The 24,564-nt window shown below is 48.3% G+C and overlaps 1 protein-coding gene across 4 annotated transcripts in view; it reads left to right on the top strand.

Moving 5' to 3' along the window:
* HNRNPM (heterogeneous nuclear ribonucleoprotein M) overlaps positions 1-22,728 on the top strand; it is a 25,731-nt gene extending 3,003 nt beyond the window's left edge. Inside the window, exons 3-15 of one of the 4 annotated variants that reach the window (XM_083720418.1) lie at positions 3,368-3,420; positions 4,365-4,458; positions 5,028-5,228; positions 7,399-7,552; positions 8,977-9,026; positions 9,715-9,775; positions 11,294-11,395; positions 13,500-13,544; positions 14,279-14,353; positions 16,985-17,083; positions 18,308-19,116; positions 20,080-20,131; positions 22,049-22,728. In XM_083720418.1, coding sequence (XP_083576544.1) covers positions 4,381-4,458; positions 5,028-5,228; positions 7,399-7,552; positions 8,977-9,026; positions 9,715-9,775; positions 11,294-11,395; positions 13,500-13,544; positions 14,279-14,353; positions 16,985-17,083; positions 18,308-19,116; positions 20,080-20,131; positions 22,049-22,212 — 1,890 coding nt within the window. In that variant the 5' untranslated portion in view covers positions 3,368-3,420; positions 4,365-4,380 and the 3' untranslated portion in view covers positions 22,213-22,728. Of the gene's footprint in view, positions 1-3,367; positions 4,245-4,356; positions 4,459-5,027; positions 5,229-7,398; positions 7,553-8,976; positions 9,027-9,714; positions 9,776-11,293; positions 11,396-13,499; positions 13,545-14,278; positions 14,354-16,984; positions 17,084-18,307; positions 19,117-20,079; positions 20,132-22,048 lie in introns of those variants that run through there. The other 3 variants (XM_083720420.1, XM_083720417.1, XM_083720419.1) reach the window with 3 other exon arrangements.
* Positions 22,729-24,564: the final 1,836 nt, after the last annotated feature.

Raw genomic sequence — 24,564 nt, 5'->3', positions numbered from 1 at the left:
GCGTGCCAGAGGTGATTCTGGGTAGCTGTAGCTATGTTGAAGAAGCAAGGTTTTTTTGAGGACAGGCTCTCCCGATGGTGCATGCTAGCTGCTGTGCCCTCACAGGATGCGTCCTGTGTGTGCAGGTGTTTGGCATTGTCTAGACGGCTTCAGAGCAAAAGAGTCTTTGCAGTCCCTTGGAAGAGGCGAGACTTCTATCATCAGGGCCTGGTGTGAGCTTTTCCCCCCCAAATATTGGAAATGCTTTTGAAGCCTTTCATGGGTCTGGACACGTTTTGCCGCTGAGGAGGAGGAGAGCAGCCTTCTTCCTGGTTGATGCAATCTTGCTTTTGTTGTTGAATATCCAGGACCGTTTAAGAGTGAACTCCAAAGGAGGATGGGTTGCCTTCCCCCGCCTTTCCCTTTTCGTCTTGCAAAAGGGTGACTTGATTGGCTCCTCCATTCCAGTCATAGCTTTGTCCTAAATCCTTACAAAGATTTACAGTTCCGAGGGAAATTTGGCCAAAAGAAGTGATTCCACCACGTTTCAAATAAAGAACTCCCCCCACAGTCATATTTTTCATCCCAAAAGTCAACACAGAATTGGAACCAAACTATAATCTGTTCACAGCCGAATAATGAGCTACAGAGCAAATATTTGGGTGGGAAATAAAGGGGGGGGGGGAATCCATCCTCCTGGAGGGCATCTCTGGAAACGCATTATAAATTGGGAAATAAATTTGGGTCACGTGCTTTGAAACTTAGGGTCCCCGTGGCTTAAAGTGGAGAACGATGGCTAACGTGCTTAGGAGCCGAAGGAAGTGCAGGGAAGGTTCCCTTGAGGCAAATGGGGATTACACGCACAACCCCATTAGGGCTATGTGGCCCTTTCACACGTAACATGTCAACACTCAGTGTGGTGCGTGTTGGTAGCCTCAGAGATCTCAGTAGTTTTCAACAGATGGTGGATTTACAGGCTAACTGTCCGGTCCTCCTTCCAGCTATGGTTTCGTTACATTGAATGGAACGCCGCTTTGGAACGTGACAGTTACTGATCTACGCCGTGCGTGGAATATTGGCGAATAGGAACGTGTGTGTTCATAGATGTGTCCCACTGCAAGCCCTGCGCTGAGCTTGTGTGTTTCGGCCTTTCCTTCAGCTCGCGCGGATGCCAAAATCTTAACGTGGGACCGCTTTTCCTCTTGTTGCTCTGCTCAGCTGCTTATCCTGGCAGGTGATCCTGGGAGGAAAAAAAAGAGAAATCCTCTTCGTTCTCTCTGCAGATAGCTTAGTGTGTTATGTACAGATGAGAGCGTTCTTGGGTTTTGTGACTGCAGCCCAGAGTTGATTAATCTGGCATCGCTTAAAGCTGCTTCCCCCCCCCCAGCCCCATTCACCAAAAACGATTGCTTAAGGCAGTCCAAATTAATTACTCTTGATGCAAGTCACCATAGTTCCAAGAACTAGGGATGTGGTTCTAAAAACGGTTAGCATTCTGGGTTTTTGTATGTAAGAATTACAGGGCCCCCAGGTTCAGGTTTAGGAGCATCAGCTAAACTGAGGTGACAGACTGCTGCTCCATCACTCAACAACCGTGGGATTTATAATAGTAACTCCAGAGGCATCTTTGGTGCCAGTAAGTATGGTTTAGAAGACTTTTAAGTGTTGTGGTCTGTTCAGATCTCACCTGGTGTGTTTTGGATGCCTCTCTTTGAAATGTTTTTAATGGTGTCCTCCTCTCGGTGAAGTCATTTCAGCTTTATCACTTGTTGGTGAAACTTAACGTTACAGGTGTGTGGTACGTTATCCTTTTTTTTATTTAACTTTATGCCAGTGTTCTTGATATTTCTCCACCTAAATCAGTACACAGAGCAATGGGATACAAAATCTAGGAGCCATGTGGTTCCTGGGAACTGGATTATTCACCAGGACAGGCAGGTGGAGATGCTAGACTTCAAAAGTGATGCCTGGACATCTCCATTCAGTCACAAAAGGCGCGTTGCCAGTTGCAAAATGCAACTGTCGCCTGGCTACTTTCAAACGCTGACCCAGTGTTGACTCAGAAGAGCTTTGGTAAAGTGATGTGGTCTGGACTTAGACCCCTTGTGGGATGGGACTTGTTTCAAGCCTCTCTCTTAGGACAGTGTTTGGGAGGAATGGGTTTTGGGCTGTGAAGTTCAGCCCAATAATTTAAGTAGATCACATGCTTTCTAGCGTAAAGTGTAATATTTCCCTCCGCCCCCCCCCATGACGCTTATTTTAACCCAGACTTGGGGAGCAGCAGCAAATGGCGGAAACCAGAATTGCAGGTTTTTGATTGCTGAAAAGCAGCGCAAAGCAAAATCTGTATTGGAAAACTCACATCTGGTCACTGTGGAGAAAGAAGTGTGGAAGTGGAAAGGGCTAGTGTGTTGTACTAGTTGGATGAGAGGAGTCAGGTTGAAGTGCAAACCCTTTTGCACTACCTGTAGCTCCTTTGAGGAAAAGTAGGAGATGCCTGTAAATTCAGGATTTAGCCACATGGCATAAATAGAATCCTGAATTCAGGGGCAACTTGGGAGTAGGAAAAACCAACCTGGTCTTCTGTTAAATAGACTCTAAACTCTCCTATGAGGAAGGGGTTTTCCAGTATAGAGAAAAGGCAAGTAAGGGGACAAGATGGAAGTGTCAAAAATGATGCACTGGATAGAGAAAATGTTTTCTCCTTGTCTCATAGCACTAAAACTAGGAGTAATCCAGTGAAGCTTAATGTGGGACGATTGCAGGACAGACAAAAGAAAGGGCTTCCTCACACATGGTTAAGCTATTAAATTTCCTCCTGCAAGAGGCAGCGATCACCACTGACTTGGGTGCCTTTAAAAGAGGATTAGACAAGTTAACAGAGGATCAGGCTGCCAACAGGTACGGTAACCCTGAAGGCTGCCTCCACTGTTGTGGGGAGAGTGGCTCTGTTTGTGTGCCTCCCATAGGCATCTGTCTGGTTGGCCTCCCTGGGAACAGGGTGCTGGACTAGATCCAGCAGGGCCCTTCTTAATATTCTTAAGCGTTAATTAGTTTCGAGGGTTTGGCTAAAGAGGGTGACAATATCCCATGCAAGGTTTCCATCTCTCCTCTCAGTCCCCCGAGATGAACGGGTATCAAAGCCTGAGGGAAACTTGAAAGGCATGGTTACCTAGTGCGAGGAAATCAAGGATATGTGTTCGACTCTGGTTTGATACGTATCACACACCTGTAACGCCAAGTTGCGGTGGACTAGCAAATGTGGAGTGTTCCTGGGCTTTTAATAAGGCAAAGGCTCCATATAAGGTTGTTGACGATTGTTCTAAATCCCCCTTGTTTTCTTGGCTTTCTCCCTTGGTCTATGTACCGTCTGGAATCTCATTTGTAGTTGGTGAGGTAACATACGTGGAGCTCTTAATGGACGCTGAAGGAAAGTCAAGGGTAAGTCTCCGAGAGAATTTCTTCCGTGGATTTTTACTACATGACCAAAAAAATAATGATAAAAAAATAAATAATGTAACTGTTAACGGTGTGGAACCAAATGAACTTGGGATGCGTAGTGTGTATGGTTTTATCGTCGGCGCTGCCCCAGAGCTGCTTGGTGTGGGGTGGGAGGAGGTGGACATGGGGCATGTTAGACGCAGCAGCAACCCTCTGCTGCCCTCTTTTGGTGTTTGGCTGTATGACTTACGCATGGGTCCTTGTGTACTTTCTTTACTGGTACATGAACGTCCAAATCCTTAGCCTAAATGTTTCTCGTGGTTCTCGTTGCTGACCTTTGTAAGCTCGGTGTGGAAGAGAGAGGTTGCATAAATGTCAGAACTCCATGGCAGTCTGTGTCTAAATGTAAAAAATGAAGATAGCTGTTGCAGGCGTCCATTGCTTTTCAGTTCAGTGGAAAGTAGTTTCAGACTCTTCCCTGAAGGCTGATTTCTTTTGGGGGTAGAGTGGCTAGAGGTTGGATGTCCTAGAGGCAAGTAGGAGCTCGAAGAGTGACGTCTCTGAGAGAAGTTGGGAGTCTTGTCTGCATATCATTACTCCTTTTGCGTCAGCCCTAGCCATGTAGCTTCTAGGATGCAGGTAAATAGTTCTGCCGCTTGTTAAAAGAGCAAAATTTTGACCTTAACGACTGTAAAGACAAACAAGTATCCTTTTAAAATATCTTAAGCTCATCTGGCTCTTTACTGACCTGTTCCTTTTCCTTCCTGCTCTGCGCTCTGCTCCTCCCTGCCTGCCATGAAATTTCCACGTCGAAAGGGATGTGCGTAAGTAGCTGAACCACCTTATTGTAGCAACTGGGCATGGAACGGGGGGCGCGGGTGACATCCGGGAGCCCTTTGTGATTCTGTTTGGGTTTCTTTTTTTTCTCCCCCCCCCCCCTGCAGTGTTGTCGAGTTCAAGATGGAAGAGAGCATGAAGAAGGCTGTGGAGGTTCTCAACAAGCACAGCCTCAGCGGGCGGCCCTTGAAAGTGAAAGAGGTGAGCCTATGGAGGCTGCAGCTGCCTGTCTCTCCCCCTGCCCTGTCTCGCTTCCATAAGACAATGTAGTGGAGGCCCCCCCCCCCCAAGAATTCCAGTGCCACAGGATAGTTCTCATAAGGAAGAAGAAGAGTTTGGATTTGATATCCTTCTTTATCACTACCCGAAGGAGTCTCCAAGCGGCTCACATTCTCCTTTCCCTTCCTCCCCCACAACAAACACTCTGTGAGGTGAGTGGGGCTGAGAGACTTCAGAGAAGTGTGGCTGGCCCAAGGTCACCCAGCAGCTGCATGTGGAGGAGCGGGGAAGCGAACCCGGTTCACCAGATTACGAGTCCACCACTCTTAACCACTACACCACAGGGCTGAGCAACCTGTGTCTGGGCTGTATCAATTTCCCCTTCCAGGTCTCACATGATTCACTGCTCTTGCCTACATCGGAAGTCATCCTACCAGCATGAAGGTTGAGCACAAATGCTTCCCTGACCTCTAGCTTTCTTAGACAGCTGGCTTTCCGGCTGCTCTGCAGGGTGAGAGCTTGCCTAACCCCCTCCCCCCTTTCTGTCCTAGGATCCTGATGGAGAGCATGTGAGGAGAGCCGTACAGAAGGCCATGGCTGCATCTGGTGGCGGGATGGGGATCGGCCCCGGTCCCGGCGGCCCCGGGATGATCAACATCCCTCCCAGCATCCTCAATAACCCAAACATCCCCAACGAGATCATTCATGCCCTGCAAGCAGGCAGGCTTGGGAGCACGGTCTTTGTGGCCAATGTGAGTGGCCCCTTTGTCTTGCCTTTGCTCGGGCGCTGTGTCATCTGTGTTGTCCCTTAAGGAGCCTGGTGGTTTCGCAGCTTCTTGAAATTTTTGCATCTTGCATTTGCTTGGGAAGGTTCTGCCACTGGCGTCAGGGCAGCTGAACATCTTAACATGCCTTTGCCTTTATGCAGCAGGATATTTTGAGTGTATTTTCTTATCCGTCCTCTGCTTTCTTTCTTGCCCTAAAGGCAGTGTGATGGTGAGGGGCGGAAGAGGTCTTGCACTGAACCTCCCCACCCCTACTGATAGGGTTTTTTTTTTTTAAAAAAAAGCATCTAGTATTTGCAAAGTGATGAACAGAGATGTGGGAGCATGGCGATCCCTACCCCTCCCTAATAGAGATGAGAGGATAGAGGAAAAAGCAAGCAAACTATTTAATCCTACACAGTCGTCTTCTTTTTTCCTTTTTCACATTTGGATCCTTATGTCTCCAAAACAGCACCATCCACTGTTTGAGATCCCTGGCTTTGCAAAGTAGAAAATGCCTTTAGGGAATACAGATCAGAGGGGGGGGGGGGAGAGAGAGAAACCTAATGGCATTCTGACTGACTGGGGGGAAAGAATGGAGTATGTTGGAAAGGTACACATCAGGGTCCCCTTGTTAACAATAACATATCACCACAACAAAGTGTGGCAACAGAGAGCTCTTCTGATTCTCAAAAGCACCATTGTCCACTCCATATAAAAGGAAGGGTGAGGCGTGGGAAGGTGTGTCTTAATTTTGTGTCCAGGGGGCTCTTCCAGCTAACGGGTTAACTTTTAGCTTGGTCAGCTCTTAATGCAGTAAAAATGCTGCTTGAGAGCTGTTCCTTTATGTCAGGCATAGGCAAACTCTGGCCCTCCACATGTTTGGGACTACAATTCCCATCATCCCTAGCTAACAGGACTGATGGTCAGGGATGATGGGAATTGTAGTCCCAAACATCTGGAGGACCAGAGTTTGCCTATGCCTGCTTTATGTGAAACAGGTCTTCTGGGTGGTTTTAACACAGCTGAGCTCCATTTGTATGCTGTGTTGTGGTTGATTCTGCTCAGAGATATTTCTGAATGATACTGAGATACAAGCCGCCCCTCAGGCTAACTTTTCGTCCTATCTGTGCTTTGTTGGCTTTTGACCTTAAAGGTCACTCTTCTGTTGCTTAAGCACTGTGTTCTTGTTAGCTATTCTTCTGAGTCGCGCAGAGCGATGCAGCGGTTTCACCCTCAAAGCCCTAGCGATGAAGTAGACGCCACACGCAAGACGTTTTGCTTGCAGGATGGCGACTATTAACGAGCAGTAGTATTTATGCATATCGAGTCTAATACAGTGGTAGCTCTAGATACGCACACCTCTGGTTGTGTATCTTTCAGGATGCGAACACGGCAAATTCCGGGTTTTGCCGCATGCGCAGAAGTGCTCTACGCACCGCGCACATGCGCAGAAGTGGCACCTCCGGTTGCAAATTCCTCAGGATGCGGCCGGATCTCCAGAACGGATCCCATTTGCAGCCAGAGGTACCACTGTACAATGTGTTTCTCTCCCTTGAGCCCCAGAGAGGGTCTTCTTGCTTCTTCTAAAACTCCTTTGAAGCAGTACATAAATTATAGCTTCTCTGTCCTCACCAACTCCTTCCGGAAACAGTGTCTTCATGCTCAACAAAACAACGGCAAAACAGCCAGCCAGCCCCCACCCATGTCACTACCTCAGAGACACAGATGCTCACTTTAACAGGTAGTTGACAAATGGTGAAGGCAATGGATTCAGCATTGACCTTCATTGGAGTCGCAAGATTTGCAGTTGTTACATTGCATTACAGTGGTACCTCGGGATGCGAATGGGATCCGTTCCAGAGCCCCGTTCGCATCCCGAATAGAATGTAAGGCACGTCTGTGTGTGCGTAGGTTGCGTTTTGCTGCTTCCGCGCATGCGCGTGACATCATTTTGAGCGCCTGCGCATGCGCGAGCGGCAAAACCTGGAAGTAACACGCTCCATTACTTCCGGAGCACAACCCGAAAGCGCTCAACCTGAAGCACCTTCAACCCGAGGTATGACTGTACATAGGTTTCCTTTTCGCCCGGTGTAATCTGTTCTTTGTAAAATACATTTTCGTACAAACACTAACAGTTCTCCCTCGCCTCCTTCAGCTGGATTACAAAGTTGGCTGGAAGAAGCTGAAGGAGGTGTTCAGCATGGCTGGCGTAGTGGTCCGGGCAGACATCCTGGAAGACAAAGACGGGAAGAGCCGGGGCATCGGCACAGTGACTTTTGAGCAGGCTATTGAAGCTGTTCAGGCCATTTGTATCTTTCTCTGGGGCTGGGGGGGGGGTGGGAAGGGTGATAGCCGAAGAGCGCACAAGTGCAGAATTCCTGCATGTACACCCAGGGAATAATCTATGGGCTTTTTGGTGGAGATGCTGGTGGTTCACCTCTGTGTCCCAACCTTAACCAAGCTGGGTTTTTCAAACTTGGGTCCCCAGCTGTTTTTGGACCACAGCTCCCATCGTTCTTGACCACTGGTCCTGCTAGCTAGGGATGCTGGGAGTCGTAGTCCAGAAACAGCTGGGGACACGGGTTTGGGAAGCTCTGATCTAAGGGCTAGTTCATACAAACAGCATTTGAGGTGGGAATCTGTTTTTGGACTGGCTGTTTGAGGCTCACACTGTTCACTGTTGCTGTGCATGGGGGGGGGAACCTCACAATCTCTGTAGAAAAAAACTAATGTCAATGAGAAGCTGAGGTTAGCTATGGGGTAGGGGAATCTGCAACCCTCCAGATGTACCCTTCCATCACCCCTGACCCCTAGAGGCTGATGAGAGTTGAAATTTGGTGTTACCTGGCAGGCCACAAGTTCTCTATCTCTCAGCTAGAACTTCCGCCGGCATGCTAGCTTTCTACATGCAGGGAATCTTTTTAAACTTGGTTCAGGATTTTGCCATGTGACCCTCCACCTGTGGCTGAAGTACTGAGGAAGAGTTAGGTGTGTACATTGTAAAGCTGATTTATTTAAAATTTCATATATTTTTCAGTCTTTACACCACCCCACCATGAAATTCTATGCCTCTGTGTCCATAGATGTCCTCAGTGATTATTGGTGGTTCCGTTTATTTATTTCTTCATGCCAGTTAACACCATCGTTTCCAAGCCGTGTGCTGTGGTGTTACAAAAGAGAGACTTAAAATTAACCAGAAAGGCTTCCTTAAAACGCCTGCTGAAAATTAAAAAGTCTCCACCGGGCACCTGAAGTTCACTAGGGAGAAGGCCTGTCTGAATTCAGCCTGAAGGCAGTTCCGCAAAATTGGAACTAGGGTGCAGGCATGCATCAGCCTGTGGTTTTTCTTTTTTTAAAAAAACAGTGCAATCTATAAGCTTTAATTGGATGGTGGTTTTTTGGGAGCCCCATCATGCAAATTTAAGAGCATTAATTTTAATTCCAGTGGCTCTGACTTTGACCCAGACCTGGAGCAGTATAGATGGGGGTGGGGAATGTAGGAGAAAAGCGCCTAGAGAACCTCAGCGCTCTGAATATGTCCATGGGCTCCAAAAGGTTGATGGCCTCTGCTGATAGACTCGTGGTTCGAGTGTCACGCTTTGGCAGCTGCCGGTTGGAGAAGGAGGTGGATCTGGTCAGACTAAACAAAAAGCTGCCAGGTGCTTGCAGGGGTCATCTCTTCAGGGCTTTGTCAGGCTAATCCATGACGTACGCTTCTTGACCCAAATCACAGCCATGTTCAATGGGCAGCTGCTGTTCGATAGACCGATGCATGTGAAGATGGTAAGTAGAACAATAATAATATTTATATGCCATGCATATAATGTATACAGTGGTACCTCGCAAGACGAAAAGCACGCAAGACGAAAGAGTTTTCCGTTTTTTGAGTCGTTCCGCAAGACGAATTTCCCTATGGGCTTGCTTCGCAAGACGAAATGTCTTGCGAGTTCTTGTGAGTTTGTTTCCTTTTTCTTAAAGCTGCTAAGCCGTTAATAGCCGTTAATAGCCGCTAAGCCGTTAATAGACGCTAAGCCGCATAGCTGCGCAGCCTGCATTTGCTCCATAAGACGCACACACATTTTCCCTTACTTTTTAGGAGGGAAAAAGTGAGTCTTAGAGAGCAAAAAATATGGTATATTTTGTGGGTGGTGTGACCGAATTCCTATGCCCCACAAATAACCCAGAGATCCATTTTAAATAAAAGGACACATTCTATTCATGTAAAAACACGCCAATTACCAGACTGTCCGTGGGCCGGATTTAGAAGGCGATTGGGCTGGATCCCCCCCCCCCCGGGCCTTAGCTTGCCTACCCATGCATTAAAAGCTTCCCTATGCAGAGCTGCCATCAAAAGCCTGTTTATGATTTTCATATGGTGGGAGGGTGTCCCACAGTTGTTTGCAAAATCGAATGCTACAGCAGGCATCTGCTGCATTCGGCTTTGTATCGATCTCTGCCTCTGATATTTCAGGACGAGCGAGCCTTGCCGAAAGGGGACTTCTTCCCTCCGGAGCGGCCCCAGCAGCTTCCTCGTAAGTATCTCCAGAAAAGGTTACGCAAGAAATGGCTGTGTTACTCCCCGTGGGAAGTAGCTCGCACATCTGCCCTGTGGAACAGTGTGTTCTTGTCACCGGGGAAATTTGCTTGCTCTGCTGCTATTTCCCACCGTAAAAAGTTAAATTCTGATGGCCAGTGGGCTATGCTGTCTGGGCACTTTAAAATTAGTATGTGACATTAGTTGTCAACGAGTGTGCCATGGTACCCTGTGGAGACTTGAGGTATGGGGGGGCAGTCCTTTAATTAGCTTGCAGACCATATCTTCATTATCTCTCTTTGAGGAACATTCAGGGGAGCCAGCTGCTTTATCTTGCAGCCCATTATCTTCTTGCATATCTCTCTTTCGGCCCCCCACAACTATCTTTTCCTTGAGTCTTCCTCCTCCTTGCTGCCTCCCAGTCATGTTCCAGATTCCTAATTTCTCCCCTCCATTTCTGGCACGGCGTACATAGGAGCTTCTGTCATGAGCTTGGCGAAAACCCCACTTAGGCATATCCTGCAATGGTTTAAAACTGACTTAAAATGTGGAAAAACGAATATAAAACCAACTAAAGCTATGTTGTTTAGTCGTCTTAGTCGTGTTCGACTCTCCGTGACCCCATGGACCAGAGCATGCCTTGGAAACTCACTTTCTTCTGAAAGCTTTTCCTTTTCTATGTCCATGGAGTTTTCTTGGCAAAATACTGGAGTGGTTTCCCAGTTCCTTCTCCAGGTGGATCACGTTTAGTCTAAACTCTTGGCTATGACCTGTCCGTCTTAGGTGGCCCTGCACAGCATAGCTCATAGCTTCTCTTGAGTGATTCAAGCCCCTTCGCCACGACAAGGCAGTGATCCATGAAAGGGAACTAAAGCTATATATACGTATAAAAACTATTTGAAACACACCAATAGTTACCAGGGAGAAGAGTCGGCGGAAGAAGAATGGAAGAAATTTAAAGACTACCTACAGAAATATTGTAAAATTAATGAATGTTAGAATGATGTTGGATAGAAATTAAGTGGTTTCCAGCTGTAATGCTTTAAGGGAATATGAGAAACAGGCTCAGAAACCGGTTAAAACTTAATGGCAAGGATTTGCTGAACTAACAATTTGAATTGGAATACAAAAAAGGGAGGTATGAGGAGGTCCGGGAAACATGTTAAAGGAAAGTGAGAAATGGAAAATCTGCATGTTTCTTTTTTTAAATTATTTTTACTTTCGTATTTTTGTTACTATTTTTTCTTTTTTTTTCTTTTTGCCTTTATTGTATTATTATTAAAAACCTTAATAAATATTCTATAAAAAACAACAACACACCAATAGTTACAAGAAAAACTGCCCGGCACCAGCCACTTCATTTAAAGCGCTCAGTTACCAAAGCCCTTTGGAACAAGGTTTCCGTTTGCCGACGGAAGGGCAGCAAGGAGGGATCTAGCCTGTTCTCTCTTTCCAGGGAGGGAGTGAATGCACACTGATACTGATGGCTGGTTTTTGAACCTCTCCTCTTTTGCAGATGGACTCGGAGGCATTGGCATGGGCCTGGGGCCAGGAGGAATACCTATTGATGCAAACCATTTGAACAAGGGTTTGGGTATGGGCAACCTGGGACCCGGAGGTGAGCGAGGAACTGGGGCCGGGCTCTTTCCTTTGCTGTCTCCTCTAGCGTTCTGCCACGTTTCTGGATGTCATGCTTTCTGTGCTGGTCTGAAATAAGGATGGATCTGGTTTTCAAACTTTGTGATACATCGCCAGCTAAACATCGCGATACACCGATACATCACAATGTCTGAAATAAGGAGGGCGCTGTGTAGAGGCATTGGCTGGCTTCACGGTTTCTTCCGCATTGTGATTTTTGCATCACACACGCATCATGTTTCGTGATCTATTGCCAGGTCAAAGATTATGAAACCGATAACACGATATGGGCTTCAAAGTGGTTTTGGACAATAATCCAGCAGCGTCTGAAGAGCACCCTATTCGTCTAAATCTGCTCTAATAATAATAATAATTTATTATTTATACCCTGCCCATCTGGCTGGGTTTCCCCAGCCACTCTGGGCGGTTTCCAACAAAATATTAAAATACAGTAGTCTATTAAACATTAAAAGCTTCCCTAAACAGGGCTGCTTTCAGATGTCTTCTAAAAGTCTGGTAGTTGTTTTTCTCTTTGACATCTGGTGGGAAGGCGTTCCACAGGGAGGGCGCCACCACCGAGAAGGCCTTCTGCCTGGTTCCCTGTAACCTCACTTCTTGCAATGAGGGAACCGCCAGAAGGCCCTCGGTACTGGACCTCAGTATCCAGGCGGAATGATGGGGGTGGAGACGCTCCTTCAGGTATACTGGACCAAGGCCGTTTAAGGCTTTAAAGATATATGGCAGATATAGGGGAAAGCTGGCCTTTCAGGTGTGTTTAGACTCTCAGCTCCTACCAGACCTAGCCAGCACGGCTGGTGGAAAGAGACAAAGGGAGCTGTCGTCCAGCATCATCTGATACGGAAGAACGCCGATGGAGCCGAAAGCTCTGTCTCTTTGTGAACTGTCGGCGCCGCCTTGTTTGTCCCAAACAAGTTTTATCTCTTGGGAGTAAAGACGGTGCCTGAGCCTAAATCGAGAGCAAGCAACCGTCTGCGTCCCTGCTGTCCGGCAACATGCTGCAAACGATTTTGATTTCCTTCACACGGCTCTTAGATATTCCACCCCCACAGGAGTGGCAATGGCCCTTCCCTTAAAAAGAGACCCAGCGCATTTTGGAGAACAGTTATCTGTGACTGCTTGGCAGGGTGACTGTATGCAGCCTGCAGGAGCAAGAGGCAGTCTGTCCCTGAATACCAGCCACTGGCAACGCTAATAACAATAATTTTATTATTTTTACCCCGCCCATCTGACTGGATTGCCCCAGCGACGGTTGATCCTCGTGTCCTCTTTCCAAGAAGAGTCAGTGGGAAATGGGATGCTAGACTAGGGAAGGCGGCTTTTGGCCTTATGTCTCCAGTGAAAGGGTTGTGCAGCGGGGAAAGACTGTTCTCTGTGTCTGGAACCTTAGGAAGCTGCTGCCAAACCACAGCAGACAATACCAGCTCAGGTGGATCAGTCCTCTAAATCTGAACGCTGCCATAGGTTCGAATTTAATTCTGTGTCCAGGGCGGCTGTCTACCAGCTCAATCTGGTACGCAGGCTGAGACCCTACCGGAAACTGCAATTCATCCAGAATGCGGCAGCTAGACTGGTGACTGGGAGCAACCGCCGAGACCACATAACACTGGTCCTGAGAGATCTGCATTGGCTCCCAGTACGTTTCCGAGCACAATTCAATGTGTTGGTGCTGTCCCTTAAAGTCCTAAATGGCCTTGGTCCTGTATACCTGAAGGAGCATCTCCACCCCCATTGTTCTGCCTGGACACTGAGGTCCAGCACCGAGGGCCTTCTGGCCGTTCCCTCATTGCGAGAAGTGAGGTTACAGGGAACCAGGCAGAGGGCCTTCTCGGTAGTGGCACCTGCTCTGTGGAACGCCCTCCCTTCAGATGTGAAGGAAATAAGCAGCTATCCTATCTTCAAAAGACATTTGTTCAGGGAAGTTTTAAATATTTAATGCTGTATTGTTTTTAACACTTGATTGGGAGCCGCCCAGAGTGGCTATGGAAACTCAGCCAGATGGGCGGGGTATAAATAATAAATTATGATTATTATAATTTCCACTCATCTTGTCTGTTCTCTTTTAGGAATGGGCATAGAAGGCTTGGGCTTTGGAATGAACAAAATGGGAGGTAAGTAGGGGAACGGGGGCCGGAACTGGTGTACGGTGGCAGGATTGCAGCGGGGTCCTGGCGATTCTTAACGCGACCCTCACCTCAGAGCAGGTTCCCCTGCCGTGCATATTCCCAAGCCATCTCTGCAGCACTTTTATGTAATGTGTTCATACACTGCATTTCCAGAGTAGGTCAGACAGTGGTTGGCTTGACCTGATGGAAAGCTCTAAAGTCCCAAGCCTTAGGTAAAGGTAAAGGTACCCCTGACCATTAGGTCCAGTCGTGACCGACTCTGGGGTTGCGGTGCTCATCTCGCTTTATTGGCCGAGGGAGCCAGCGTACAGCTTCCGGGTCATGTGGCCAGCAGGACTAAGCCGCTTCTGGCGAACCAGAGCAGCGCACGGAAATGCCGTTTACCTTCCTGTCAGAGCGGTACCTATTTATCTACTTGCACTTTGATGTGATTTCAAACTGCTAGGTTGGCAGGAGCAGGGACCGAGCAACAGGAGCTCACCCTGTCGCGGGGATTCGAACCACCGACCTTCTGATAGGCAAGTCCTAGGCTCTGTGGTTTAACCCACAGTGCCACCCGCATCCCAAGCCTTACATACCGCTAATGTCTGAAAATAAAGGAGCCATTGGAGCTCTTGAAATCTGAGCCTGGTGCCCTCTCAAATCCCACAGATGGGTTAGCTGGCAAGGCATGAGGGCTTGGGAACTTGCTCATTGTTGCTTTTATTGTTGTTATTCAGGGATGGAAGGGCCTTTCAGCGGAATGGAGAACCTGGGCCGTTTCCCTTCTGGGATGAACCTGGGCAGGATGAGCGGTGAGACAAAAGATTGCCAGTCTTCACAAACGGCTTTGCGCTTAATAGGGCTTGGGAAGGAGAATGGTGCTGAAACCCATAAGATTTTCTGAATATAGATTCTGAGGTTCTTTAAACCTTTGATTCTGATCGTCTCTCTTTCACTTAGTCTTGACAGGGATATGAGGGACCTTTTGGGGGCGGCCCTCCAAATGCTGATGGGCTGTGACTCGTGTTATTCCTGGACATTGAGTTTCTGCATTCCAGCGGGTGCAGAATGCCACGGCGAGACTCCTTACGGGGTCCTCGCTGCAAGATCACATTCACCCAGTGCTATACCAGCTGCACTGGCTCCTGGTGGAGTACAGGATCAGGTTTAAGGTGCTGGCTTTAACCTTCAAAGCCCTATACGGCCTAGGACCCTCGTACCTACGGGACCGCCTCTCCTGGTATGTCCCACAGAGGAACTTACGGTCTTCAAACAAAAACATCTTGAAGGTCCCAGGCCACAGAGAGGTTAGGCTGGCCTCAACCAGAGCCAGGGCTTTTTCAGCTGTGGCCTCAATCTGGTGGAACGCTCTGTCCCAAGAGACTAGGGCCCTGCGGGACTTGACATCTTTCCACAGGGCCTGCAAGACAGCTGTTCCACCAGGCCTTTGGCCAGGGCACAGCCTGACTCCCTCCTTTGGCAATCCTCACAGAACTCTAGCCCAATGGTTGCCATCAATTTGATTTGAATTAATTTTATAATGAAATGATTTTAGAATGTTTTATCATTTACTGTTGTTAGCCGCTCTGAGCCCGGCTTCGGCTGGGGAGGGTGGGATATAAATAAAATGTATTATTTATTGACTGGGGCGGATAGGTGGTCCAGCTGTATGCTTTTGAATGCCAGATGACAACAGAGGAGAGCTCTTGCTTGAGAAAGGCCATTGGAAGCATGACTCTGGCCGTGGTAGATTTTGAATTCCATCTAGCAGGCCTATTTTGTCGGGTGCTTTTATTACTATTTAATAAAAAGTAATTAAACCTGTATGCTGCCCTTCATCCAAAGACCACAGGATAGTTTATGCAACATACCAATATATACCGTATTTTTTGCTCTATAAGACTCACTTTTTGCCTCCTAAAAAGTAAGGGGAAACGTGTGTGCGTCTTATGGAGCGAATGCAGGCTGCGCAGCTATCCCAGAAGCCAGAACAGCAAGAGGGATTCCTGCTTTCACTGCGCAGTGATCCCTCTTGCTGTTCTGGCTTCTGGGATTCAGAATATTTTTTTCTTCTTGTTTTCCTCCTCCAAAAACTAGGTGCGTCTTATGGTTTGGTGCGTCTTATAGTTACAGCAGTGTGAAAACACAGTAATAAAATCTGCCACAAATGCATCATTTAAAAGCAATGCAGCTGATAAAAGTGTTCGTCCACAATAATCAAATGCAAAAAAAATGCCTTCCCCCACATATGCGCAAACATAGAAATGATAGCAAATTCCCACCTACCTGGCACAAAACGATAAATTGGGTCCCAAAGCTTGAGAGAGTAGAAATGCCTTTGCAGGGTGCCAAAATGATGAGTGTTGGTACCAGGCAAGTTGTCCCTGGGCTCATTTTTGGGGATGGGTCATAGCTTAGTGGAAGAATCATAGAATTGTTGTGTTGGAAGGGATCACAACCCCCTGCAGTGCAGGAGTCTTTCACCCAATATGGAGCTCGAACCCACAACGTTGAGATGAAGAGACTCATGCTCTACCGACTTGAGTTCCAGTATTCAAGAGCGCTCCCTTTGCATGGTGTTGTAAACAAAAATTGCCCTTTTCCCTTATGGGGTATCCAAGAGCCCATATAGAGTCCTTACATAGGTTCCCTATTGGTAGGAGAAAATAACAGAGGCCAACAGAGACTATTGAGAAGCAAAGCAGCTAGTAAGCTTGATCTTTATTGAACTGTTGCAACAGGGTGCTCCCCTCACCCGCAGGAAAGGAGGAGGACCCAGAAAAATAGTGTGCAAGGCCTTATAAAGACTTTTGAAATTGCCACCCTGTAGATCAAGACCACCCCCAGAAACATCATACATCACAGAAGGGGTGTAACCTAAGACCACCCCTCAGATCCATCACACCTACACAGAAAAGGCGGTCTACAACAGAAATTTAAATGTTGTTTTTCTCTTGTCCTTGTTTATCTCTTGTCTGGCAGGTTACTTGATTGGATTTCCTAGGTAGCCTGGCCAGTCTTTTGTAGTGATAAATACTTATTTCCTGGGCCCAGGTCACAGGCTCACACCCTATTGAAACACAGACATACCCTTAAGACAGGATTTGTGAAGGAAAAGACAATGGGGAGGCTTTTCCACTTTGACCTTGCAGAGAAAACATTTGCTCAGTTTAGGAATCAAAGTGGCTTCAGGTCGGTCTTCCAGTGCTGATCTATGTATGTGCGGTTAGGAACATTTCCATATATCTAAGACCTCAAAATTCCTATCACAATGGCGATAACAATCCCTACTGTCTCTAGTAAGGGATGAAAATGTCCTTAGCCAGAAGCTCTGGGAAGCCACTGCCAGTCAGTATAGACTGGAAAGCTTCGTTTACTTTGCCGGTTGGCTTTGTGTTTTCCGCTCTCCTGGCAGAGGACTAAAAACTGCTCTTTGTTTCCAGAAATGGACCGTGCGATCGGAGGCGGGTTTGAAAGAGACTTCCCGAGGAACGAAATGGGGATGCCTCGTAGCTTTGGGGACACCCTGGACAGGGGGCTAGGTAAGTGTGGTCCACTCTGTGTCTTCCCAGCTGTGACAAACCCTTCGTAGGCTTGGATCTTGTGTGTGCTCGGCAAAGCAGCCACTGCCATCTCCCCCCCCCCCCCGCCTACTTTGAAAAGGGCGTTTTCTGGTTCTTGTCTTTGCTTGCCTGACAACCAAAGAGAAAGGAGATGGCGATTAGGATAACCAGGTCGGTTCCCTGCCCAGCCACCCTCCACAGTGCACACCCCACCGTATTCTGAAGTTTCGTTCAAAAATGTGAGCTTGTCATAGAGCACACCAGTGTGTGGAGCAAGTCAGAACCTGGCAGAGAAATGGGGCTGTGGAGTCCTTTTTGCTGGGGATAATTCAGACAGAAATCCCCAGGTGTCCAAAAATGGTATGCCACTACTGTGGCTCATGACTTGTTAGCCCAAAAACGGAAAACGAGCAAGGTCCCAACTAAAGAAGAATGGCAACGTAAACTGATGGAATATTGCTCAGCTTGCGGACCTAACATATAGAATAAGAGAACAAGAAAAAACATGTTTAAAGAAGATTGGAAAATGTTTATTGAATAAAGGTAAAGGGACCCCTGACCATTAGGTCCAGTTGTGGACGACTCTGGGGTTGTGGCGCTCATCTCGCTTTATTGGCTGAGGGAGCCAGCGTCCAGCTTCCAGGTCATGTGGCCAGCACGACTAAGCCGCTTCTGGCGAAACCAGAGCAGCGCATGGAAACACCGTTTACCTTCCCGCTGGAGTGGTACCTATTTATCTACTTGCACTTTGACGTGCTTTCGAACTGCTAGGTTGGCAGGAGCAGGGACCAAGCAACGGGAGCTCACCCCTTCACAGGGATTCCAACTGCCGACCCTCTGATCAGGAAGTCCTAGGCTCTGTGGTTTAACCCACAGTGCCACCCACATCCCTGTTTATTGAAAACATGGGGGGAAATTGTGTACACTTGAAAATAGAAGGGAAGTCATTGATATCTTTAAGGTTGAATATTCTGAATTGTAAAATAGAAAATTTAAAGAATGGGGCTCCGGGCCTGGAAGGAGGCAAACCTCAGAGCCTGTATTCTGCTGGGAGAAGCGGCTGTGGGTGAACCTGTTAATCCAATTAATTCCAATATTTAAATTACACTAATTGTGCTTGGGTCTGTCTCTTGAGTTGCCCCTTTTTAGAGGACTTGTTCCTGCCTTTCCCTTGCTGATGTCTCTCCTCTTTCTCTTTCGCAGGTGGCGGCGGAGGCGGGGCCAGCATCCCCACCATCGACCGCATGGCCCCCGGCCTCGACCGCATGGCCACGGGCATCGATAGGCTCCCCTCGGGCATGGGGCATGGCATAGAAAGAGTGGGCTCCGAGATGGACAGGATGGGGCTGGTGCTGGACCGCATGGGCTCCGGCGTGGACAGGATGGGCTCCGGCATCGACCGGATGGCTCCCCTCGGGATAGACCACTTGGCGTCCAACATGGACCGCATGGGCTCCGGGATAGACCGAATGGGGACAGGGATGGAGAGGATGGGCACAGGGCTAGGGTTCGGCATGGACCGTATGGGCTCCGCCATGGACCGCGTCGGCACAACCATGGATCGCATGGGCGCCGGCGTGGACCGCATGAGCTCCGGCATAGAAAGGATGGGCCTGGGCATGGACCGCATGGTCCCTGCGGGGATGGGGCCCGCAGGAATGGGCCCCGTGATGGACAGGATGCCTGCGGGGCTGGACCGCCTTGGGGCGGCCTCCATCGACAGGATGGGACTGGACCGCATCGCGGCCAGCAACATGGACAGGATGGGGCTCGACCGCATGGGGGCTGCCGCCACCAACATGGACAGGATGGGGCCCGCCATGGGGCAGGGCATGGGGGCAGGGCTAGACAGGATGGGGCTCGCCATGGGGGGCACCTTCGAGAGGACGATGGAGATGGACCGGGGGAACTTTGCCGCCGGAAGCTTCGCTGGCGCCCTCGGGACCGGAGGACCTGCTGCCGCCGCCGCCGCCGGTGTAGCCAGGAAGGCTTGCCAGATTTTTGTGAGAAATGTGAGTGGGGGCAAGATGGCAAGCCGCTGGGTTGAGCTTTGGGCTGGGGCTCCAAGTAGATTTTCCTCCCTCTGCCCAGTACCCCACATCCCACCCCAACCCCTGTGAGAAATCAGAACTGAGCATGCTGGGAGGTTTTCATAGGCTCGAACCTTCAATAGGTTGTGTGGCTGGATGTAGTCTCGTGGTAGGAAAGCATTTTGAGTTTCCTAGCAAGGGAGAGGTGTTGGGATACTGCCAGGGAGACGAAGCCATCAAGCAGGCCTCCACGTCGTCTCCGGACGATCTCCCGGTCTCCCATTGGAACAGTATCAGTCAGTTAGCGACACGAGCCTCAGACACATTCCAAGACTCGTGCACACCATTGCTGCAGAGCTTCCACAATGGAAGATTCAGCCAGGAGAGCATATTTACAGCTTTATTCAACGTAAATCAGAACAAAGGAAAAACATGACTGCTTGCATTCACATTCAGGAAAATAGCCAGAACAAAAGCTATATACAGTGGTGCCCCGCAAGATGAATGCCTCGCAAGACTAGAAACTCGCTAGACGAAAGGGTTTTCCGTTTTTCGAGGTGCTTCGCAAGATGAATTTCCCTATGGGCTTGCTTCGCAAGACGAAAACGTCTTGCGAGTTCTTGCGAGTTTCCCCCCCTTTTCCCCTTTTTCTAAGCCGCTAATAGCCGCTAAGCAGCTAATAGCCGTGCTTCGCAAGACGAAAAACCGCAAGACGAAGAGACTCGTGGAACGAATTAATTTCGTCTTGCAAGGCACCACTGTACAAAACAGAAACTCCCAGTGAGCAGGAAGTAAACAGGCATGTGACACACAACAATCATGCCTGACTCTTTTAAGGTGGAACGGAACTATATCCTAACAGGAGGTGTCTGACCTCTGGTTGGTGGTTGTTGGGGGCTCCTGTGATGGTGATTCTGACTCCTCCTTTTTCCTCTCTCTTCCTAGCTTCCTTTTGATTTCACGTGGAAAATGCTGAAAGACAAGTTCAATGAGTGTGGTGAGTAGCTCAATTCAGGAGCGACCCGGAAATTCCCAAAGGACACGGGAGAGCTATGTGTATTTTCCTGCGGGGGAGAGAGGATCGTTTTGTGGGCTGAGTTGTCCTTCCCATGTTGCTCTATTAGGCAGGATTAGATCGGGCATGACCCTCTCCCATGTGGGGAGGGAGACCCCTCCAGTTCCCAGTTCCTTCCTTCTGAGTTCCCACAGCAGGCTGTGTGGCAGACGTATTGTCCTCTGAGAAGAGATTTTTGAAGATTTTGAACTTATTAAATCGGGAGAAGCATCCAGTCAGCCGGAAGATACACAGTCCTCTTTCTTTTGGCTGGCTCTTCTGATGGAGCAGGTGGGAAAGATGCAGTGGTCAGGTTTAACCCTATAGCGACCCCTGTTCTCTTGTTGGGAGAAGGCACTCGGGGGCCAGGAGGGGCCGTCTGGGGCCAGGATTGTTGCCTGACGCCCCTGAGTGAGGGTAGATCTCCTCCTGACTACCGTATGATCCAGCATTGATTGGGCCAGAGGGATTTGCCACTTCCTTCCCCCATTGTTGAAGACTTGGCGCTCTCATTTCAAGGGGGCGAGGTGTTAGACCAGGGTTCAGCAAACCTTTTCAGCAGGGGGCTGGTCCACTGTCCCTCACACCTTGTGGGGTGCTGGACTATTTTTTTTTTTGGGGGGGGGGGAGGAATGAACGAATTCCTATGCCCCACAAATAACCCAGAGATGCATTTTACATACAAGCACACATTCTACTAAAGTAAAAACACCAGGCAGCCCCCACAAATAACCCAGAGATGCATTTTAAATAAAAAGACACATTCCACTCATGTAAAAACATGCTGATTCCTGGACTGTCCGTGGGTCGGATTTAGAAGGCGATTGGGCCAAATCCGGCCCCCGGGCCTTAGTTTGCCTACCCATGGGTTAGACTTTTGCTAAAAACTTCACTCTGCATGGGGGTTGCTGATTAAGTTTGTCCACATAGGAAGCTGCCTTGCACAGGGTCCACCCGTCTCAATATTGTCTACATCAGGGTTTCTCAAACTTGGGTCTCCAGCTGTCATTGGGACTACAACACCCCTGATCCGTAGCTACCAGAATCCGTGGTCAGGCCTATTTGGAATTGTAGTTCAAAAACAGCTGGAGACCCAAGTTTGGGAAACCCCGGTCTACACCGACTGGCAGTGGCTCTCTGGGGTTTGGAGGCATGAAGTCTTTCTGAGCCCTACCTGGAGATAAGACCTGAGACATTAGATGCTATGACACTGAGCTTCAGGTTTGCAGTCGTACAGCTTGAACATTTGAGGAAATCATTTGGGTACCACTAATAAAAGGCAGAAGGGACGCAGGTGGCACTGTGAGTTAAACCACAGAGCCTAGGGCTTGCCGATCAGAAGGTTGGCGGTTCGAATCCCCACGACGGGGTGAGCTCCCGTTGCTCGGTCCCTGCTCCTGCCAACCTAGCAGTTTGAAAGCACGTCAAAGTGCAAGTAGATAAATAGGTACCGCTCTGGCGGGAAGGTAAACGGCGTTTCCGTGCGCTGCTCTGGTTCGCCAGAAGCGGCTTAGTCCTGCTGGCCACGTGACCCAGAAGCTGTACTCCAGCTCCCTTGGCCAATAAAGCGAGATGAGCACTGCAACCCCAGAGTTGGCCACGACAGGACCTAATGGTCAGGGGCCCCTTTACCTAATAAAAGGCAGAGTGGCCTATGTGCCAGCATCTCTCTGCTCTTCCAGACTTCCAGTCCAACTCTCAGACTTAAAATCAAGGCGTTCCTATGAGAGGCGGTATCAAAATAACATGGAAGCAGTACAGAAATGGATCAGGCGGAGCTATAACTGATAAGGAATGTAGTGCTCAAGGTTTGGGCAAGGAGGACAGAGCTGGGCTAAAGCGAGTCTTCTTCTCCCACAGGCCACGTCATGTATGCAGACATCAAAATGGAGAACGGCAAGTCCAAAGGGTGCGGCGTGGTCCGATTTGAATCCCCGGAAGTCGCCGAAAGAGCCTGCCGTATGATGAACGGGATCCAGCTTCGTGGCAGGGAAATAGACGTGCGGATTGACAGGAATGCCTAAATTTTGTTTTTTGGCAGGGGCCTTTTTAAATACGAAGGGAGAGCGCTTGGGGATTGTACTTTCTTGTTGGGATTTTTTTAAAAAAATGGATGTGAAAATGGTAAGACAACTCAGTTGCTTTTTGGAGTAATTTTAGTTCCTTTTTAAAAATTTGTTTTTTTCCCCATTTTACTGTCCTGGGTTTTTGTTTTTGAATTGAAACTGTGTTTTAACATGCACAATCTGGTTCTATGTAGTGGCGTCGCATTACACTATGTCTTTGGTAAATAAACGCCAGTGGCGGGTGGCTATCAAGTCTTGTTCCCACCCTTTCCCTGGTTAGAGAAACTCTTTGGAAAGACCCTCTGAAGAAAGCAAGTCATTCTGATTCACTTCTGTGAATTTATGAAAAGTTTTTTTTAGGTTGTTGGGTTTTTTTTTTGAAAATCTACAACTCGACCATGAGTTAAAACCAAAACCACATGTCTTGTATGAAGTCGATGTCTATATTAAAAGTGTTCTCTTGTGGCTGACAAAGAGTCCTGTGTTGGTTATCACTGGGCAATTTGCAACACTGATTTGTGGGCAGAAGCTTCATGCCAGTATTTGAAATTAGCCAGGCGCATTTTGCACCTGCCTGTTGGCCACTGGTGATGCCCGGGAGCCAGGATGGTGTCTAGGAATAACTGGATAGCATAGTGAATATCATACAGCCTAATAGTGAAATATCTCATAGTAATAAACAGTCCTCTCCCCCCCCCCCCGCCTCACTTTCACAGGCCATAGATTATTTAATGGCCAAAGGCCTCAGTAAAGAGACATGCAATGATGGTGGAGACTATTCCACAATCGGGGAGCCACCGCAGAAAAAGGCCCTTTCTCTTGTTATCACCCTCTTGTTACCACCCTCCAAAACTCTCTACGACGGGGGACAGAGAAGGACCTCAGGTTACAAGTGCAGGTGCCAAGTGCTTGGGGTAGGCTTGGGAGTCGTGGGCGGGCGGTGTGCCATATGTCACCCCCCTCAGTGTGTGTGTCTGTGTGTGTGGCTGCGCTCGAAGATGTGCTGCTGCTCATGAGGCTGATCACCAGGGACGCATCGCAGTGCAGCTCAACCCTGCTTGGTTCCATAGGCAGCGTCGAGTTGCATTTTGTCACCCCACTGTTTATCAGCTCCATCTGGTACGCAGGATGAGACCCTCCCTGCCCGCAAACTGTCTGGCCAGAGTGGTGCATGCTCTGGTTATCTCTCGCTTGGACTACTGCAACACGCTCTACGTGGGGCTACCCTTGAAGGTGACCCGGAAACTGCAATTAATCCAGAATGCGGCAGCTAGACTGGGGACTGGGAGTGGCCGCTGAGACCACATAACACCGGTCTTGAAAGACCTACATTGGCTCCCAGGACGTTTCCCAGCACAATTCAAAGTGTTGGTGTTGACCTTTAAAGCCCTAAACAGCCTCGGTCCAGTATACCTGAAGGAGCGTCTCCACCTCCATCATTCTGCCCAGACACTGAGGTCCAGCGCCGAGGGCCTTCTGGCAGTTCCCTCACTGCGAGAAGCCAAGTTACAGGGAACCAGGAAGAGGGCCTTCTCGGTAGTGGCACCCACCTGCTTGTTTCTGATCTAGGCTGGCTGAACATACATTTACCAGGACATCCGTTTACCAGGCTGGGGGCGGCTGGGCAAATGGAAATACCATGGAGGAATTATCCTAGGAAAAAAACATGGCTGGCTGGCTCCCTGAACAGCACCTTGCAACACTGACTTGCAGGACCCACCTGTACACCAACTTGTTTCTGTTTTTTTTTTTTAAGATATTAAGTTTTTACAAACAAAAAAAAGGAACATAGGTAATAGAAAAATAATACAGACATACAGCAAAATGGAATACATCTAAAAAGAAAAAACAATAAAAACATTAGAAACAAAGAAAAATCCAATTTTCCACTTCATAATTCTATAACCCTCTTTCTTGACTTCCTCACATCTCCCTTTTTTGTGTTCCCCTTTACACAATCGAGTTCAGCAAATCCTTACCCTCTTTCAAACCTCATTTATAATTATATGTTTCAACCTATTATGTCTCCAATTTTTCTTTTCTTTTCGCATCAATTTTTACCTATTCATTATAACTTAATCCCTTGTACCACTTTATATACATCTGACATAATATTACTCTGGTCTTTCCCCCTTTTCTTTTTAATCATCTTTGCATACTCCTTTTAACCATGTCACTAATGCCCAATTATCTTTATGTCCAACATCATTTTAACATTCAAACAATTTACAATGCTTCTGTAAATAGTCTTTGAACTTCTTCCAGTCCTCTTCCACCGAGTCTTCTCCCAGGTCTCGGATTCTGCCAGTC

The sequence above is a fragment of the Podarcis gaigeae genome, assembly GCF_964106915.1.
Source record: "Podarcis gaigeae genome assembly, chromosome: 18".
In the NCBI taxonomy this organism is placed as follows: Eukaryota; Metazoa; Chordata; class Lepidosauria; order Squamata; family Lacertidae; genus Podarcis; species Podarcis gaigeae.
Note: the sequence above shows the minus strand (reverse complement) of the source record. Positions and strands in the feature narration are given on the sequence as shown.